The 19,466-nt window shown below is 33.5% G+C and overlaps 1 protein-coding gene across 2 annotated transcripts; it reads left to right on the top strand.

Moving 5' to 3' along the window:
- The first annotated feature begins 1,251 nt into the window (after positions 1-1,251).
- Positions 1,252-9,885, top strand: LOC136208966 (protein POLLEN DEFECTIVE IN GUIDANCE 1). 2 transcript variants are annotated; one of them, XM_066000282.1, is made up of 11 exons: positions 1,252-1,929; positions 2,801-2,940; positions 3,083-3,186; positions 4,273-4,361; positions 4,479-4,552; positions 5,459-5,609; positions 5,696-5,863; positions 8,368-8,465; positions 8,582-8,704; positions 8,892-8,960; positions 9,293-9,885. In XM_066000282.1, the coding sequence occupies exons 1-11, from the start codon at positions 1,323-1,325 to the stop codon at positions 9,497-9,499; spliced, it is 1,830 nt and encodes a 609-aa protein (XP_065856354.1). In that variant the 5' UTR covers positions 1,252-1,322; the 3' UTR covers positions 9,500-9,885. The 2 variants fall into 2 exon arrangements, with proteins under 2 accessions (XP_065856354.1, XP_065856353.1); XM_066000281.1 differs by having other exon boundaries at positions 1,255-1,929; positions 2,789-2,940.
- Positions 9,886-19,466: the final 9,581 nt, after the last annotated feature.

Below are 19,466 nucleotides of genomic sequence, written 5' to 3'. Positions count from 1 at the left end.
AAATTTAGTTAAACTAAATTAAACAAACTAAAAATTACAAAAAATTAATTAAATTAATTAAAACCCCTCGGGCGTATGAACATCACGCCCGAACCATAGGTCGGGCGTATGAACATCACACCCGACCTATGGTGCGGGCGTATGAACAACACGCCCGAACCATAGGTCGGGCGTGATAGCCTCATGCCCGAACCACAGGTCGGGCGTGATATTCATACGCCGGAACCGTAGGTCGGGCGTGATGTTCATACGCCCGACTGCGATTCCGACGTTTTTAAAAAATCACCCACAGATTCAATTTTTAAGCTTAAATCAAAAAACAAAAACGGTAAATCTTATTATTTTCGCTTTCCCTTTACGGTTGTTGTTACACTCTATGTTTTGGTTCACAAATTAGTCCGGATTTGATCAAAAAGTGTGTAGGGTATTTGAGAGGTTTTGTGTTTTTTCAAATTTTAGGTAAAGGGTAGTTTGGTCTTTTCATGAGACTAGGGGTGGGAATTCATGGCTGAATTTAGTAATCCACTTTAAAAAATTAAATTTTTTAATATATTAAAAAATAATTAATTAATGTATCCATCTAAAATATCATAAATTTAAGGGTAATTAATTTATTAGTCCCTATATTTTGACAAAACACACTGTTTAGTCCCTGTATTTTCAAAAACACACGGTAAAGTCCTTAAACTTTTTTCTTAGTGAACTGTTTAGTCCGTAACGTTTTTCTCGGCGAACTGTTTAGTACTTGCCGTTAGACTCTCATGAAGATTCTGTTAGTCAATTTGGATTTGCGTTATTTTTTTCCTTTATTTCCATTTCCTTTAAACTCCAATACATATGAAATCAATTTTGAGTGTTCTTTTTCTTGATTTTCTTCTTAATCGTGCAAATTCGTAAGCATTGGGTCTGTTCTTTTTCTTGTTCTCCATACAAATAGCTTCTTCTTCTAAATTTGATATCATTTTCTGAAGTTTGAAGGTAAATAGTAAAGGATAATTTAGTCATTTCTGAAGTCATAAACGATAAAAAATCTAACAAATGGACGGAAGGACTAAACAGTTCACTGAGAAAAAGGATAAGGACCTTACCATGTGTTTTTTAAAATACAGGGACTAAACTGTGTATTTTATCAAAATATAGGGACTAATAAATTAATTACCCTAAATTTAATATGCAATTGAAAAATAAAAACACCTTCCTAGACCACAACCGTTTTCTTTTCGCCCAATTTCATAACCTTACCATATAAATACCAAATTTTAAATACAAGAAAGACCAGCTTACTTTTTCTTTTTTCTTTGGTGGATCTCTTCCTCTTCTCCATGACTATGGCGTTGAGATCCTCCGGTAGAAAACTTCCCTTTGATCTTTTGAGTGAAAGCAGCTCCTTTGAGGAAGATGAATTTCTTTTATATCAATCAGATAAGAATCTGATCGAGAAAGTTCCCACTTCTCTTGAGAAATCGAATCGGAAAAGGAAGAAACACAAGAAGAAGAAGAAGTCTGCCGTATCCTATTCTATCATCCCCGAAGATCCGACCAGTGACGCGAGACTATCCGATTCTAACTCTCTTCCAATCTTGACAAACGTAGAGAATGGAAAACTGTTTTTGGATAACAGGAACAGTTATAACAGCGGAGGAACTGTAGTATGTACAGTGAGTGATGTCTCGGAGGTCGCGGAGTGCCAGATTCTATACAATAACAGTGGTCGCGAGTTGAGGCAGAGGAATGTGACTAATGGTGGGGGAGCGGAGGAAACGGTTTCTTCTTCGCGGGTGGAGGAGAAGGAGATGGAGGAGAACGGAGCGGAGGTGCTTTCCGCGGAGATGCAGTGGACTGATACCAATGGGAGTGCTGTTCCGGCTGGGAAGTTGGAAACAGCGGAGTCTCTTGACTGGAATCGGCTTATGGCGAAGGATCCTAATTGTGAGTGTAGCACTCTTTCTTTTTTCCTCTTTTTTTTTTTTCTTTTTCTTTTCCGTGTCTTAGCGTGTTTTAAGATTTTGGGATTAGGAGCTTCTAGGTTCATATTTCAATTGTATATGTAAATCCTGTCATGCAGGTAGTACAGAGATTCATGAATAACTAATTCAATTTTACGGTCTTCAAATGAGTGTGAAGATGTATCTTTTCCATTTTCCTTTCTGAACTAATCTTTGATAGGTTATTAGAAATTCCTCTCCGAACTTGTACTAGTAAGTTCCCGTGTCAATAAGGTAGCGAGCTTCTATCGTGAACCTAATTAATAGAAGCAAATGGTTACTTTGATAGACATGTGAAATCAGGGGCGAAGACAAGGGGGCCTGGAGAGGCCAGGGCCCGGGGCCGCGGGAACCACCCCCTACTATGGATGGTTTTCAGCCCCGTCTGTTGGAACTACTCCTTTCTGGCCTCTCTTTCTAACAAATTAAGGTTCAGAGCAGTTAATTAACTCATCAACAAAATCCAACTTGAGGTGATAAATTTTCTAAGTTTGTTCAAAACAACTCAATGTTACATTGGTACATAAAATTGAGCAAGTTTGATTTACCAAATTTTTTTCTTAGGCACGCACCTTTAAAATTGGTCCCCAACGAACCAATCATGTATTCGCCAAATATTGTCAGATTATACATATGTTTAAATATGCTCTATTTTGTTATGCAAATTTAGTTGTTTTTTCTGTGGGATTAGCAGCTTCTTTTGAAATGATTTTCTTTTGATATCTTATTGATGTGCTTCCAGATACCCTTGCTTGTTTCTTTCGCACTTTTAACTTTACTTTTCATTCTACATATTCTTTCAGTTATGTTTTCAGTTGAGACTACACCAGTTAAGTACTTTATGGATGAAATGCATAAAGGAAATTCGTTGAGAAGCACAACAACCCATGGAAGTGAGAAAGAAAGGGATAGAGTGTATGATACCATCTTCCGGTTGCCATGGAGATGTGAACTGGTAATCTCAGAATTTCTTCTTTCACTACAGGAAACTGTTTGTATTATATGGCAACTGATTTTTCTGCATGCTCAGTTTATTTTAGCCAAGTTAAGTTCCCTTGTACAATCGTTGCTTGATTAATGCAACAGCCATTTTGCAGCTCATAGATGTTGGCTTCTTTGTATGCTTCGATTCATTTCTATCACTGTTAACTATAATGCCAACAAGGATTCTGATGAGCCTTTGGAGGCTTCTGAATACAAGGTTAGTCATTATTTCATGTATCTACATGTTTACATAATTAAGCACAAACTCATGAGTTTTAGGAGATTGCATACTCAATAAACTTTGCGAACACATGTTGATGTGTAAGCTTGTAGAAGCTAATTTGGAATTTTATGAAACAACTGAATAATTTCCTTAAAACTCTAAATCAACTTACATGCTGGAATTTTTTTATCAGTTTGTTTTATATTAGTGCTTACATGCTGAACTGGACCTTTCTACTTCCCACATTGTGCCAGAGTTCTATAAATAGAAAATTTTCATTTTGACACATTATTTGTTGATAACCCCTAACACTAAATCTGGTGTGGTGGTCTAATTTTTTTTATATTCACGTCTTTGAGACTGCATTTTACTTCTCCGTTGCATTGGATTCATGAAATTGTTGAGAAAAATCTGAGGTGAATAGTCTCAAAGCTTCCGAAAATGATGATTCTTTTTATACAAGCAGTCACATTTTTCTGTTATGATCTTTCTTTCAGTCAAATGATGTTTGAAAATGATAATGTGGCTTTTGAATGATAGGCAATAACTTATTACACAAAGGTTCAAATATTGGTTTTACATTGTTTTGAACTAATTATGAAATTCTTAAGATGAAGGATTATGTGTTAGAGAATGCCTTTGTGGTTTTACAGTTGAAAACACGAATTGGGTAAAATTGTTAGACCTAATTGTGATGATATTGGACATTGAGAATTAGAAGCATTGTATGGATTACAGTTGCAACTTCATTCTGACTAGATTAAAAATAGGTGGTTAGTGTTCTCAACTTAAATCTGGCTAAAAGATATATGCATAGAACTCTGTTTGCTTGGATCTTTAATAGTCTTTAGGCTGATAGTTGCTGAAGAAAGTTGTAGCAGTTTCTCTGAATTTGTCTAGGACTTGTTAAATTGAAACTAGTTCAAGTTAGTGCTTTGGAAGTTTTAAATTGAATTTGCATCATGAGGTGGTCTAGAGGTTAAAGAATACTGTTTGAAAAATATTATGTGCTTGCGAATTCTTTCTTTATCTTCTTTTTGAATTCTAGACTTGTAAAATAACCTACAATAATTGTGGCAGGCAGTTCAAGAAGCCTTCTGCACCAGAGCTATCTGATATTGGCTGCTTTCTTGTGTTAGTTTCTGGTGTTGTTCTCTTGGAGCGCACAGGTACAGTAAGAAATACATGTCTAAATCATTTGTGTTTCCAAATTTTAGAATTACCATTTGCTAGACAGAATTATGGTATGCTTTGATTATGGAAGTTTTTAATTGTTGTTCTCTCAGATATCAGCTTAATATATCACATGATTCGTGGTCAAGGAACAATCAAACTTTATGTGGTTTACAATGTTTTGGAGGTGAGGAATGAACACGACTAATCAAAGAATTTTGGAAGTTGAACTTCTTATTTTGCTTGTATAATTTATTCATAGCTTTTCTTATGTGAATTTTAGTTATAAAAAATTACTTAGATTGCCACTAGCTTTTAATATGCTAGATCAGCTTGGATGGTTTTTTCTGTGAGTGGGTGTTCATTATACATTGAAAGTCAAAAAGTTGTGGTTTGAAAAATTTAGAATCCTATAATGTTAAAAAAAAAAAAAAAGGGCGGCCCGGTCGCATTACGCGTCCCCGCTGAGCGAGGGTCCGGGGAGGGGTCCCACCACAAGGGTGTATTGGGGGCAAGCCTTCCCTTGCCAATTTAATTGGCAAGAGGCCGCTCCTAAGACTCGAACCCGTGACCTCTGGTCACACGGCAACAACGTTTTTACCGTTGCGCCAAGGCTCGCCCTCTTAGAATCCTATAATGTTAATTAATTTTTTTTTTTTTACAAATTCTTATACTTTTTGGTTTTTACAATAATTAAGTACCCCTTGTTAGAAAGACTCGAACCTTGAACCTCCCAATATACAGATGCATGCTCACGCTAGGATGGTTAAACGAGTAGTTCAATCAATAGAAGCTAGTGAAAATGACAGCGGTGTTGTGTTGAAAGGAATAGAGGTATTTATTTGAACAGGTTTTTTCGGCTTGTTCTAGTTTTGCTTTATATTTTCTTGGGGCACATGTTTGCTCTAGACGTCATCACACACTGCAAAATTGCATCCATTGTATTTTCTTCTAAACTGGCTGCTTTTCTTTAGATGCTGTCATGCCTGATGTTTGATGGTTTTGATGACAGTTTCATGATTGTTGCTTTAGATTTTAATTGTTGTTCGATTCTCAGGCAAAATTTTATAAAAATCATATGTATCTTATGCAGATTTTTGATAAACTATGTCAAAGTTTTGGTGGAGATGTGATGCAGACTCTATTTAACTCTGCGGAAGGACTTGCTAATTGTTCAGAAGAAAACATGAGATTCTGGATTTGGAGATTTGTTGCTGATCAAACTTTGGCTATAGCATTTTCAAATATCCTTTATCGGCCTTGATTGTTTTGTCTCTTCATGCATTTTGTTGAATTTTCTCTTTCCATTTGGTTCCTTGACAATCCTTACTTGTTCATTCTTTCGTTTTATTAGCTCAAGCAATTACTTTATCGACTTGTATCATTGCCCATAATAATGCCTTGTTAGCTTTGCTGGTATCCAATAACTTTGCTGAGATAAAAAGCAATGTCTTTAAACGTTTCAGCAAGGAAAACATTCACAATCTGGTGTACTCTGGTGAGTTTGGTACCTTCTGCCTCTCATAATTATTCCTTTCGGTTTTCTCTGACATCATTTTTTTTTTGTTGAATATTGGCCTTTGATACCATTTTCAGTGAATAACTGAATATGTTACATAGGATGATGATGTACTAGCTTCTTGTTTTTTTTTTTTTAAATACTTTATTTAGTGATTATCATTGCAGATTCTGCCTCTAGAAAAATGTGAACCTAACTCAGTATGCTAATTGCAGCATCTCACAGCCTTTTCAATATAGCTGAATTATCTATGCAAATTTTAGCAGTCATGATTAACATTTAAATTCACATACCTCTGTCATTTTCCATAGCTTATTATATATCTGACACTTATTATAAAATGCTGTTAGGGTTTAGTTTATCTCTTGACTTCCAGACTTGTTTTTCTAATGTTGCTGTCAAGCTGATATATTTATATGTTCTATGATATTACCAATTTTGGAATATTTTATAGAAAATGCGTTCTGTATGGCATTTCAGTTTCATGTCTAAATGTGCTCCCATGCTGTTTTCTTAAGAATGATCTCTTATTCTGATAACTTTATTTTTTTATTGTTTTTGACAAAACCTGCTATGATCTTTAGTCATGTGTCAGGATACAGGGTTGAAGAGAAATCCCTTTGAAATTCTATCACTAGATTATGTCTAATAGTTCTTCTGCCTTTTCTACCTATACTGCACTGAACCTAGAAAAAATTCAGAGCTCGATAAGAGAGAAACCTGCAACAACATGTACAAAGTTTGACAAGCCACAACTGTTCTTGACATTCACCTTTCTGTTCACCCATACAAGCCAGAAGACAAATGTAAAATAATAACTGACTACCTACTATCTAAATAGCTCTCTGTTTATAGGCATGTCAGAACACATTGCTAATTCAAAACAATAAAACAACTGATATTGCAGTAAAATTCGTACAACACAGTATGTGATTATGAGAAAACAAAGAGAACCAACATTATAACAAAGAATCAGCTTTTAAGAATTGTGTCCACTGTGCATTTCCTTATGCGCAAGTGTGAATCTTTTATATAACAACAACAAGCAAGCCTTTTGGGTTGCCTATTCGGATTCTTCTTTTTAATTCATTCTCATTCGTTTTAAGGTCATCTGAAAGATCCAATAATCTGTGGTAATTTTCAAGAACTTTCATTCAAGTTAATCTCGGTTTTCCTCTTTCTGCTTTCACTATATCAAATTCTTCAAATGCACAACTGCAACTTCCAGGGAATGATCCCTCTCTCACTAGGAGCCAAATTACTATAATGATTCTTCCTACCTTTCTCTCACACACCACCGTACCTCTTATAACTAACCACATCCCTATTCCCTAGATTCCTAACTGAATCTGCCACCTCATACATTCACAGCTGTCTTCTTCTTTCTCCTAGAATAAACCTGGAGTATTCTTGGGCTTTTGGGAACATGGGCTAAGACCTGGGTATTTACATTGGGATGTGTTCTCTATCACATTTTGTCTATACTTTGTCTTCTTACTTTCCAACACTCACTTCCATAAAGCGTTACCGCAGATAGCTGTTCATATTTCTATCAGTTATATAGAAATATTTTATAACTTGATTATTCTCTTTACGGGCCTGATCAGTTGTAGTAAGTTCCTATGTGCAGTGCTTGTCTTTCCCTAAGCATACTCTTACAGTGTTAGTTATACGTGCTTAATTGCTTGGATTCCTTGTTTTCCTCTGCTCGGCAGCTCTGATGTGTGGTTCAATTTGTCTCAGAAGTAGCTGTCTAGCAGATATGCCATTGTTAAAAAAATCGCTTCTGGTATTGATTATAACATTTTTTCATGTTGTTGTAAAATATCTGTTAGATATTGAGGGATGATAATACATGGGAGACCAATACAAGAGCATGGACAGGGTTTCTCATTCAATTGAGGCTTTGAGGTTACATTGCATTGGTCTTTACATGACTTGTTTCTTTTAAATAATTTACTTTTAAAGCATATCTGTTGCTCTGTTGCAGTCTGTAAAATAACTTTTTTTTTTGTTGTTGTTAATTTGATCCTGAATAAAACAAAAATTCCATTTTGATGGGGACCAATTGGCAATTGGTATTATCAGCAGGTTGCATATAACCTTAGTACCTTACAAGAAGATTTACACATTTTTTTTTATATATGTGAATGTAAGCATTTTTATTCAAGGATGTGAATATGGTACAAGAAAGTGTGCGGACCTTAACTGATGTCTTTTTCCATTATAGTTAGTGATGTGTTTGGAACTAAGTTCAAGCTTGTATTATCTGTTGAAATATAAAGGAACTTATGGCAGATTCATTGTGTGCTTTAAATTGTATGGGTTCAACTTACATGTTAAATTCCCATTCTTGCCAATATTATTGCCAAAAGATCATTGTGATGACCTATTGCATTAAAATTTTATGCATTTTTTTTATTTCTGGTGCAGTATGCCATTTTTTCTGTCTGAAGTATTTCATATTCCATTTTTATGTCCAGATTCAGTTGAAAGATTCCACATTGCAGCGTTTCTCATAGTTGTCTTAGCTCAAAACATTCGGGAGGCTGAGGGTCCTTGGCTTGAGAGTTTTCTTATTGTAAGTTGGAATCTTTTTTTTTTTGGCACAACTGCACCTTAAATTGAAGAATATGCAAGAGAAATCTGCCTTCTGTGTTTCATAGCATGCTTATCTATCTTATTTGAACTTTGTAGAACGCGTTGATGGTTTTCTTGTGCGAGATGTTAATAGACATTATAAAGCATTCATTCCTTGCTAAATTTAACGACATAAAGCCTATTGCATACTCTGAATTTCTTGAGGAGCTTTGCAGCCAGGTCCGACTATGTAACTTTGTTGCTTTCCTTCTGTCTTCTATCAAGAAATAATCTTTATACTTTTTTATTCTTCTGAATATTCTGTGCATATTCAAGAGACCAGAAATGTTTTTATGATTATGCCTTATTCTTCTATATATTATTTTGAGCATTCCATTTATTTGGGTGGGTTATATGTTTGTTGCAGACTTTGAATGTTCAAACTGAGGACAAGAAACAAATTCTTACTTTCATTCCCCTGGCGCCAGCTTGTGTGGTAATAGTTCTCAAAAATCAATATAATGGCTACTGATTTCAATACTTGCATTATTTAGATGGGCAGCATTCACTAATTTGGTTCAAGCACCTAATATTCCTGAAATCCGATGAAATAAGAGCATGATATGTTGTCTATGAGTTTCCCTACCAAACTTTCCTGTTATAGTGGGGGAAAAAAAATGTCACTGTTCCATGTGGAAAGTTCTACTGGTTTTTGTTAGATTTTCCATTTGAGTCTCCGAAATGGTCTTCTTGATTATGCTTGCTGCATTGTTAGGCTTGATACCACAGATCCCACACAGTTAATACATTTATCCGAATGGATTGCAGGTTATCAGAGTGCTGACTCCAGTATATGCCGCACACCTTCCCTACAGTCCACAGGCATGGAGGTTCTTTTGGATACTTCTTTTGTCTGCCATGACTTATGTCATGCTTACAAGTCTTAAGGTGATGATAGGAATGGGCCTACAAAAGCATGCCAGTTGGTACATTAATAGGTGCCGGAAGAGAAAAGGCCATTTTCACACTGATTAATTCTTGGATATAGCAAATACAGAATTAGCAATTCATAAGCATACAGCAATTTCATCGATCTGCTGAAGAGAACTTCAGCTGGAGGAGAACCTCAACTGATAACACCTGCAAAACAAAGCTGCTCCTATGCATTCCTCTAATAGAGAATTATTCGTCTCAATTTCGGTGCAAGGAAAGATTCATACAGGTGGTACAGTTATTACCTAAATCTGTGATGTAGAGAGTAGAGACTAGAGAGCGCTCTCCCAATTTTTGCAGTAAAGTATCATTGAGGAAATTTTGATTTATGGAAGAAAGAAATCTGTTCCCGATCAGCAATATCCTATGAATTTACTGCTATTGTTTTAGCGTTAGGTTAACTAATTTGAGTTTGTAGATTTCGTTTCTGGCAGTTGCAGATGGTTGTTCCTCACAAAATTTGGCTTAAAAATCGAAGGTAGCTTTTTGCTCCTAGTGCAGCCACTTATACACTCCATATCACAGTGAAAATTGAAGTCAACCAGTGCCTAGCTCATTGGATGGCTTTAAATTCTTTAGCACACATCACTTTATTTCGGGGGTTAAACTGCTGGTCAAACAATCATTTTTATGCTTACAGCTCTCCACTTTGTCATATAAATTACAATAAGGTTGAAAACATTAGAGTTTTCAATTTGGTCCAAAAGAATCAGTTTACTTTCTGAATTTTAAGATGTCTTATTAGCTTCTTGAACACCTTTTATTGCTACATGGCACCACCATAAGAGAAGATTTTTGTTAAGTTAAAACATGTATCGTTTTAATATAGTTCAGGGGTTAATATAGTTCAGGGGTTAATAGGTCAATTTAAGTAAAAGTTCGAGAAGTTAATATGTTATTTAAGTAAGTTTAGGTGGTGAATATTACTGAGTTAATAAGAGATTTCTCAATTGTTTTTTTAATCTTAGGGGCCATGAATACATAATCAATTCACTTCATTATAAACAAATATATTTTGGTTTAGTATATAATTATATACCAACAATTGTTACTTTTTACTATTTGATGGCTTGAACTTAAATTTGGATTTACCACACATTTAAACTTGTCAATTTTGGACTTTCGACACTTATTTGCTGACATGGTGTTAAACATGTGGTGGTTTTTATCTGGTCAATGTCGGATCAAGTGAATTTGGTAACTGTTAGATCTAACAGGGTGTTTGTTAGAAGGGATATAGGAAGTAGGATAGTGACAAAAAAACCCGAGATAAGTTATCCCGTGTTTGTTTGAGAGATGGAAGAGTGAGACAGATGGGCGATATAAGCCTCTTATCTCTCAAATCCTATATCCAAGAGGGGGTAGTATAAGGAGGTGGGATAAATTCCTGCGATTTTAATAGGATGGAAAAATTCATATTATCCCTCAAATTAATGTAATTTAAATAAGGTTAAAATAGTAAATGTATTATTTTATCTCTATTCCTATCCAACATACCAAACATTTAATAATAATTCTGGACTATCATATTTTTATCTTTATTCCAACCATTTATCATTATCACTATCCCAATAGAATACCAAACACTCCGTAAGTTTATAGATTTAAATCTTAAAATGATTTTACTCTTTAAGTTAAAATTGTAATAAGCATAATTTTTTACGGTGATGAAACGTGTTTAAGTGAAAAATTGACTTGCGGGTTATGTTAACTTTGAAGTTTGTCAAATTCGCAAACATGTATATTGGAGGTTTAAAATGGATAAATTTAGAGATGTAACAGATATAAATATAAGTTGGGTCAAATACATGAATATCATAATTAAATACAAAATTATAATTAAGTTATATCACTAAATTTAATTCTTAATATGTCACTATTCTTTTTATATATTATGATTTTGCACCATAATTTAAAAAATTCTAACTCCAATTCATAAATCATAAACCCTAGAAAATATATTCTATACTTCTAATTTATAAATTTTAATCTTTAGAATATATTAAAAGTACTGATTTTACTAGTTTGATATAATCCAAAATTATGACTTAAAATAATTGTAAATAACTTTTTTTTTTAATCAAGTTGTAAATAGTTTTTAAAACATGAATTTCTGGGTAATTTTCCCATATAAGTTTAGAGTAACAAAAAGTTATGTACTTAAATTAAGGGTAAATTACACTCATTTTTTTAATTGAAAGGTTGGTTACCGAGGTGAGAAGCGAGAGCATCTAATCCCAACTAGGTTGGCACCAGCAGTCACACGCAAACAACCCCGAACCAAATATATTAAAATAAGAAGAAAAAGAGTTACAAACAGAACAAGCAAAAACGAAAAGGAATCAAAGTTTAACAGATTCTAAAGTATTTAGTTCTGTTGGCATCTTTATAGACAAAAGATGCACAAAAGTCCGGGAAAGTATTCACTTCTGTTGGCATCCTTACACTCATTGCTAATGAACTTTACTCATTTTGTGGCCAATGAACTTTATACTTTTTAATACTGGTGGACACTCAACTTTAACTAATTCTTCAAAATAATCATTAACAACCTCAACATGAAAAATATTCAAGAATTAAAGTTGTTCAGAACGACATTTACTATGAAACCACACTTTCTATTTTTCCAAAATCACCTTTTTTTGGAGCTTTCTCTCTAAAAATTCACTATCTCTCCTAACCAAACAACACCTAAATGACATCAAAACGAAAATTTTCAAGAATTAAAGTTCCTTAGAATATCATCAACTCAGCGAATTTTTTATTTTGAGACCGTCAACAATCGTTTTGAGGCGTTGAGTGGCCATGAAGTGGCATTTTTCCCAATTCAAGACTAAGTGGGTCTCCTTGCAACGCACAAGTGTTAAGCCCAAAATATACCTAAAATATCATATATAAATACATTAAATTTACATTGAAATCATGCTAATTATATTCATTTAGAGTACTTTTACGTCTTTATTTACTTCTTTGATGCAAGGTACCTAATTATTTGGTTAAATCCAAATAGGAGTTAAAACGGAGCAAAAACGAGGGAAAAACCTAAGTTACGTGCCAAAAATACGTATTAATCAGAAGACCGACTAAAGGAGACGAAAAGCAGCCGAAAGACGGGGAAGAATGCCCCTGTCGCGACTGAGATTTTCAGAATCTCAGTCGCGACACGCGAATGCCAGTCACCAATAAATCGAAGTTTTCAGCTCGTCCCTTCACCCCCTGTCGCGACTGAGATTTTCGGAATCTCATATGAGACAGCGAAGAAATCTGCACAATTTTCACATATTTAAATCCAAAAAACGCGTCTGTTTGTTTGGATAAAAGCGACCCTTCACCAGCGGACACGACCCTTCAATTACAACCATTCACCAACTATAAATAAGTAATTCATTTCAGAATTCAAGTGTGGATTAAGGGTTATGAGAGTTATTATGTTGAAGAAACTCTGACTTAGAAATGAGTCAGATTAGCTTACATTTCTGTATAAACAAACTTGCTGTACACAAGTTTTTATTAGATTAGTTATAAACACATTAGTATTAGTTTAGTTTCAAAGGTTGATCAGAGACAAGTTTTCATTCTGGTAGTGGACTGACCGGTCTCTATTCCGAAGATTCAGCGAGAAGAACTAACGGCTGAAGCGCAAAAGGGTCTCACAAACCTACGGAGTTTGAGGGAAAGATTGACAACCCGGATCTCAAAGATTTCGTCAAAATGCTATCCATGTTTCTTCCTCTCTGTTAACTTGTGAAGATTCACAATTCACTAATAATATATTTATTTTATTCAATACATTCTTCCTGTTGTTATTTTGATATTGTTCTGACAAAATGATTTTCAAAATGATAAATTGGTGTTTTTATTAAAACATTTTATACAATCATATTTATAAAGAAACTTTGTTGAACACTTGAAAGAATTAGTTTTTACGGAAGATATGATCGTGACCGCGGCTTATCGGATATAAAATACTAATTTGATTAAGGTAGGAATCTGCTCCGACCCAGAGAGATTTCTACGGTTCAAAGCCATTTAATTGCATAAATTCTTGTATTATTACATGTTCATAATCTTACCAAAGTTATAGTTGCTTTCTTTGCTTAATGAAAATAAGTTTTATACCTTTGATTCATTCCAAATACGAAAGCTTCTGTCTTGTAAGTTAATTCTCAAGACAGACCTGTACTCTAAGTTCAATATAATATTCTCATCTAATCCTAATTAGTCCAAACCAATACAATCAATTCAACGATTTTCTTTAGTTAAACCTAAAGTCGCGAATAAAACTGAATTAAAATAAGTTTTAGTTAAAAAGCGTTCCCTGTGGGTTCGATATCTTTTATTACTACAAGCGTATATTGTGCACTTGCGGAAATCGCTCAACAAGTTTTTGGCGCCGTTGCCGGAGAACGCCAAATTTTTAACAAAAATTTATATTTTTCGTGTTTTATTCCGAACCTTGGTTTATAGTATATGTATTTATTTATTTTATAGTTTTTTTTATTTGAGGATGGTCACTAGGACTAAATCCTCGTTGTTATTTAACGTTTGCATTTAGATGTTTGCAGATAAAAAAATCCAAGTTTCTCAAAGGATAAACTGGAGATTTGATTATCAATGAAATTCACAGAAGGAGTCTACAGAAAAGAAATTCGGCTAGTAGATACATCAGAAGGGAAAGAAAATTTTATGAAACAGGATGTCAGACGTGACAGATGAATTTTCCAGAAAATTTACCTCTTCCCAAACACATTTACCTCTTTTCTATACACTAACCCTTCACTAAAATATCACATCTCTTTGTAAAAAATTATTCAAATCCTACATTACATCCAAATAATTTCTTCTTTTATCATATCATTTCCTTAAAAACACCTACATTTATCTCTCTAAGAAACAACCGATCAACTCTTCTCAGACAGATATATTAGCAAGTAGGAATGAGGAATAAAGTCAATGAAATTATCTTATCCATCAGGAAGGAATTGTCTACTTTTAGTATAGTTTTGAAAGTTTCGGTTCATGTGCGTAGTTTTTGTTCGTGCAAAGAATTAGAAGTTCGGGCATTCAACCGAAATCAGTAGATCCTTAAATTGAGAAAACGTAAAAAAACATCTTATTCCAGGTAAGTTAGAATGGACATAACCATTATTTTAAATCGGTCCAGGTAATTAATTTTGATTCTCCTTGAGAATTCTTAAAGTTTATCACATTTTTTTAGTTCTTTTTAGTTTTTGTATTTTAATCTTTACATTTTCATTTTTAGTTAAAGTTATATATTCATTTTTAGTTTAGTAATAATGGTTAGATTAGAAATAAAAATTTTGTGATCATTGAACGATATTGAAAATATGCTATGTATCTTAAATATTTGTAATTTATGAGGAAAGTGTCTTTAGATTTAAAGAAATCTCAATTGAATTAAAATCACACATAATTTAAGTTTCTGATTGTATAGAGATTTTTAAACAAATCTCTACAGTGATTTTTATTTGACGTTTACAAATTTCTGAACTTACTGAATTTTTTTAATTCTCAACTGAGATTTTAAAATTCTCTATAGAACTAGGGAGGACCAATGCAAAGCATTCCTTGCCAATGGGCAAGACGAGTCGTGATCGATATTCCAATTTCTCGACCATGACACACATAATTTTCAATAAGATATCTTTTGTTCTATGAAAATTAATTTATTTAGTTTTCATATTTTTAATTTTTAGTTTTTCTTATCTTTTGTTCATAACTTTTATTTCTATTTTCTATTTTTATTTATTTTTATTTTTGAATTTGTGTACAAATAAGGTTTTGTAAAATTAAATTCAAATCTAGTCATGTTTTGAAAATTTTAATAAAGTGTTAAGTGTTTTGAGAAAAATATATATCTCGAAATCTCAGTTGAGATTCTCCATGTTTCAGGATTTGGGAATTCTCAGTTGAGATTTTCAGTATTTTAAACATTTTGAAATGAACTGTAAGAGATTACAGACATCTCATTTCAAAAATTCAGTCAGTTAAATCCAAAAGGTATCAGTTAGACATCTTTTATTCTTAACAGACACAACCTTTCACTTAAATAACCTATATATTCATGTAGATTCATAATTCTTTCATTTCATTTCATCTCTTTCAGATTTCTGAATTTCTTTCTTCAATTCTAAATCCTACAGACACCATCTTATCTCACAAACATGACCAAATCTTTGAAAAAATGTTAGGAAGAACACTTCTGCTCGAAGCAAGAGAGTTGATATCTCTTCTCGCTATGGAGCATGGTTTCCAATCTACAATCATGACGAAGGGAAACGTTATTTGCAGTTTAGATATGCATAATTCTGTGGCATGTTGTATCTGGATGAGTTCCTGAACGAAGAACTCAGGATAAGCGATGACATGAATCGCTATCTGACAAATTTGGGATGGACCAAGTTTGCTTCCATGAAGTTTCCTATAATTGGGAATTGGGTTCTAGAATTTCTATCTACCGTTCGGTTCGTCAATAAGAGGCGTGTTCGTTTCAGTTTTCGTTGTGAAGGGAAGATATTCACTTTTGGATATCCTGAACTTCATAATTGGTTTGGTTTTCCACCACGGGACACCACTCCACATCATCCTGGCAGGGATATGACTTCTACAGATATCTGGAGAATGTTGACGGGATTTTGGAGATTCAATCCACGTCTTCCTACAACAAATCAATAAATTCTAACTCCATGCTGTTTCTTCACAAATTTCTCTGTCATAGTCTATTTGGTCAAGTCAGAAGCAGTGTCGTCCAAGATACTGATTTGTATGTACTAGGTGATCTTTTCCAAGGTAACACAGTTAATTCCTCAAAAATTTTGATGGAGGGATTAGTTGCCGCTTCACGTTCAAAGAATCGGAAAATAGGGTTTGGGAATATCATAGGTTTTATCCTTTCTATCTTTCACTCATTTTCGTTATTATGTTTTGTTAAGTTTCGTACAATATTTCTAATTATGTTTGGTACAATTATCTTTATTATTAAGTTTGAATGCAATCGTACCATCTTTTTAATTCTAATTCGTATGGTTTAATTTCATACTATTTTTCGTGTTTTATCGCTTTTTACACCAATGAGGACATGATCCAAATTAAGTGTGGGAGGAGATATTTCATATTCGTTTTTTTAAGTACGAATGAATGCAACGAATGAGAATGAATGTTATTTATTTAAGTAAAATATATAATGCAACATTTTCAAAACAGAAATGCAACATTTTTCAAAAATAATGACAATTTTTCATAAACGTAAAATTTTTGTTAACTATATATTTCATATGTTTCAAATAATTTAACTTTCAAAAATAATGTTAAGCATATTTTAAGGTTATCATTATTGGTAGAAATAATATTTCTATACGGGCAATATTTTTACAAATCTCCGATACGATTTTATCAAAAACGTCTCGAGTAAATGTTTATAAGTAAAATTTCTTTAGTTTCAAATCTCTATTTTATATCATGAATTCATGATAAATATAAATCTTATTTTCAATTTTCAATTAGGTTTATAGGCATAAATCAAACTAACAACTTTAGCTTTTTAGCTCGGTATGATTATTCGTCTTACATTAAAAACCAATTGAAGTTTTTAAGGAAACTTTAGCCATAATACATGTTGAATTTCAAGTCAATATAGGATGAATGTGCTATTTTCTTTTCCCAATTTATAGTTTTAATTTTATAACTCATTTTAATTAAATCAAGTAGTCGTATTCTTAACTTTTGGCCACGATTGAGACCACCCTTATCACAATCGAGGTATGAAAGGGAAAAACATTAAGTACCGTTACTTTTGGCCACGATTGCGACCACCCTTATCATGGTCGAGGTATGAAAGGAACGTTAGAAATTAAAGCAAAATTAAACGTGTTTAAAATTTTAAGTAACGATTGCGTCCACCCATGGCATGGTCGGTACCTCTTAAACGAACACAAAAGCAAATTAATTCATATAAAGTCACGGACGAGACCACCCTTATCACGGGCGTGACTAAGTAAATATAGTAAACCTAAGTCCTTAATAAATCTACATTTGTAATAATTTAGGTTTGGGAAAGGAAATTTTGTGCTTTAAATGCCTTGAGACGAAAGATTCAAAAACATGCGTGCTTACACCGTCCCGAATGCTTCAATATAAAAACTGAGATACAAGACGAATGATATATCTCTTTTACACTAGCTAGTTTGATACTTTGCGTATAAATTTACCATGAAAGTTTTTCTTTCGGTTTAACTAATTTAAAGAGGAATATATGGATATATGTTCTATTTATAAAGAGATAGAATAAAGAATAAATTCAGTGAAATTTTGCTCGGGACTAGCAAAAGCTTAAGTGTGGGAGTTTGTTAAGCCCAAAATATACCTAAAATATCATATATAAATACATTAAATTTACATTGAAATCGTGCTAATTATATTCATTTAGAGTACTTTTACGTCTTTATTTACTTCTTTGATGCAAGGTACCTAATTATTTGGTTAAATCCAAATAGGAGCTAAAACGGAGCAAAAACGAGGGAAAAACCTAAGTTATGTGCCAAAAATACGTATTAATCAGAAGACCGACTAAAGGAGACGAAAAGCAGCCGAAAGATGGGGAATGCCAGTCACCAATAAATCGAAGTTTTTAGCTCGTCCTTTCACCCCCTGTTGTGACTGAGATTTTCGGAATCTCATATGAGACAACGAAGAAATCTGCACAGTTTTCACATGTTTAAATCCAAAAAACGCGTCTGTTCGTTTGGATAAAAGCGACCCTTCACCAGCGGATACGACCCTTCAATTACAACCATTCACCAACTATAAATAAGTAATTCATTTCAGAATTCAAGTGTGGATTAAGGGTTATGAGAGTTATTATGTTGAAGAAACTCTGACTCAGAAATGAGTCAGATTAGTTTACATTTCTGTATAAACAAACTTGCTGTACACAAGTTGTTATTAGATTAGTTATAAACACATTAGTATTAGTTTAGTTTCAAAGGTTGATCAGAGACAAGTTTTCATTCTGGTAGTGGACTGACCGGTCTCTATTCCGAAGATTCAGCGAGAAGAACTAACGGCTGAAGCGCAAAAGGGTCTCACAAACCTACGGAGTTTGAGGGAAAGATTGACAACCCGGATCTCAAAGATTTCGTCAAAATGCTATCCATGTTTCTTCCTCTCTGTTAACTTGTGAAGATTCACAATTCACTAATAATATATTTATTTTATTCAATACATTCTTCCTGTTGTTATTTTGATATTGTTCTGACAAAATGATTTTCAAAAGGATAAATTGGTGTTTTTATTAAAACGTTTTATACAATCATATTTATAAAGAAACTTTGTTGAACACTTGAAAGAATTAGTTTTTACGGAAGATATGATCGTGACCGCGGCTTATCGGATATAAAATACTAATTTGATTAAGGTAGGAATCTGCTCCGACCCAGAGAGATTTCTACGGTTCAAAGCCATTTAATTGCATAAATTCTTGTATTATTACATGTTCATAATCTTACCAAAGTTATAGTTGCTTTCTTTGCTTAATGAAAATAAGTTTTATACCTTTGATTCATTCCAAATACGAAAGCATCTGTCTTGTAAATTAATTCTCAAGACAGACCTGTACTCTAAGTTCAATATAATATTCTCATCTAATCCTAATTAGTCCAAACCAATACAATCAATTAAACGATTTTCTTTAGTTAAACCTAAAGTCGAAAATAAAACTGAATTAAAATAAGTTTTAGTTAAAAAGCGTTCCCTGTGGGTTCGATATATTTTATTACTACTAGCGTATATCGTGCACTTGCGGAAATCGCTCAACAACAAGCACAGCCTCGAGGTTGTTCAGACAGTTCCCAAAAGAGTTTCCGTAAACAGAGAAGTCGTCCATGAAGATCTCCACAGTCCGTTCCACCATATCATGAAATATAGACATCATGCATCTTTGAAACGTAGCTGGGGCATTGCATAAACCAAATGGCATGCGCCTGTAGGCATA

The sequence above is a fragment of the Euphorbia lathyris genome, chromosome 10 (genome assembly GCF_963576675.1).
Source record: "Euphorbia lathyris chromosome 10, ddEupLath1.1, whole genome shotgun sequence".
In the NCBI taxonomy this organism is placed as follows: Eukaryota; Viridiplantae; Streptophyta; class Magnoliopsida; order Malpighiales; family Euphorbiaceae; genus Euphorbia; species Euphorbia lathyris.
This window is presented reverse-complemented; position numbering and strand designations above follow the sequence as displayed.

Coding starts and splice junctions, on each gene's coding strand:
- LOC136208966 (XM_066000281.1), top strand. CDS start 1,323: ATGACTATGGCGTTGAGATCCTCCGGTAGAAAACTTCCCTTTGATCTT. Junction 4,553..5,458: donor TGGTTTACAATGTTTTGGAG/GTGAGGAATGAA, acceptor TATCTTATGCAG/ATTTTTGATAAACTATGTCA. Junction 8,961..9,292: donor CCCTGGCGCCAGCTTGTGTG/GTAATAGTTCTC, acceptor AATGGATTGCAG/GTTATCAGAGTGCTGACTCC.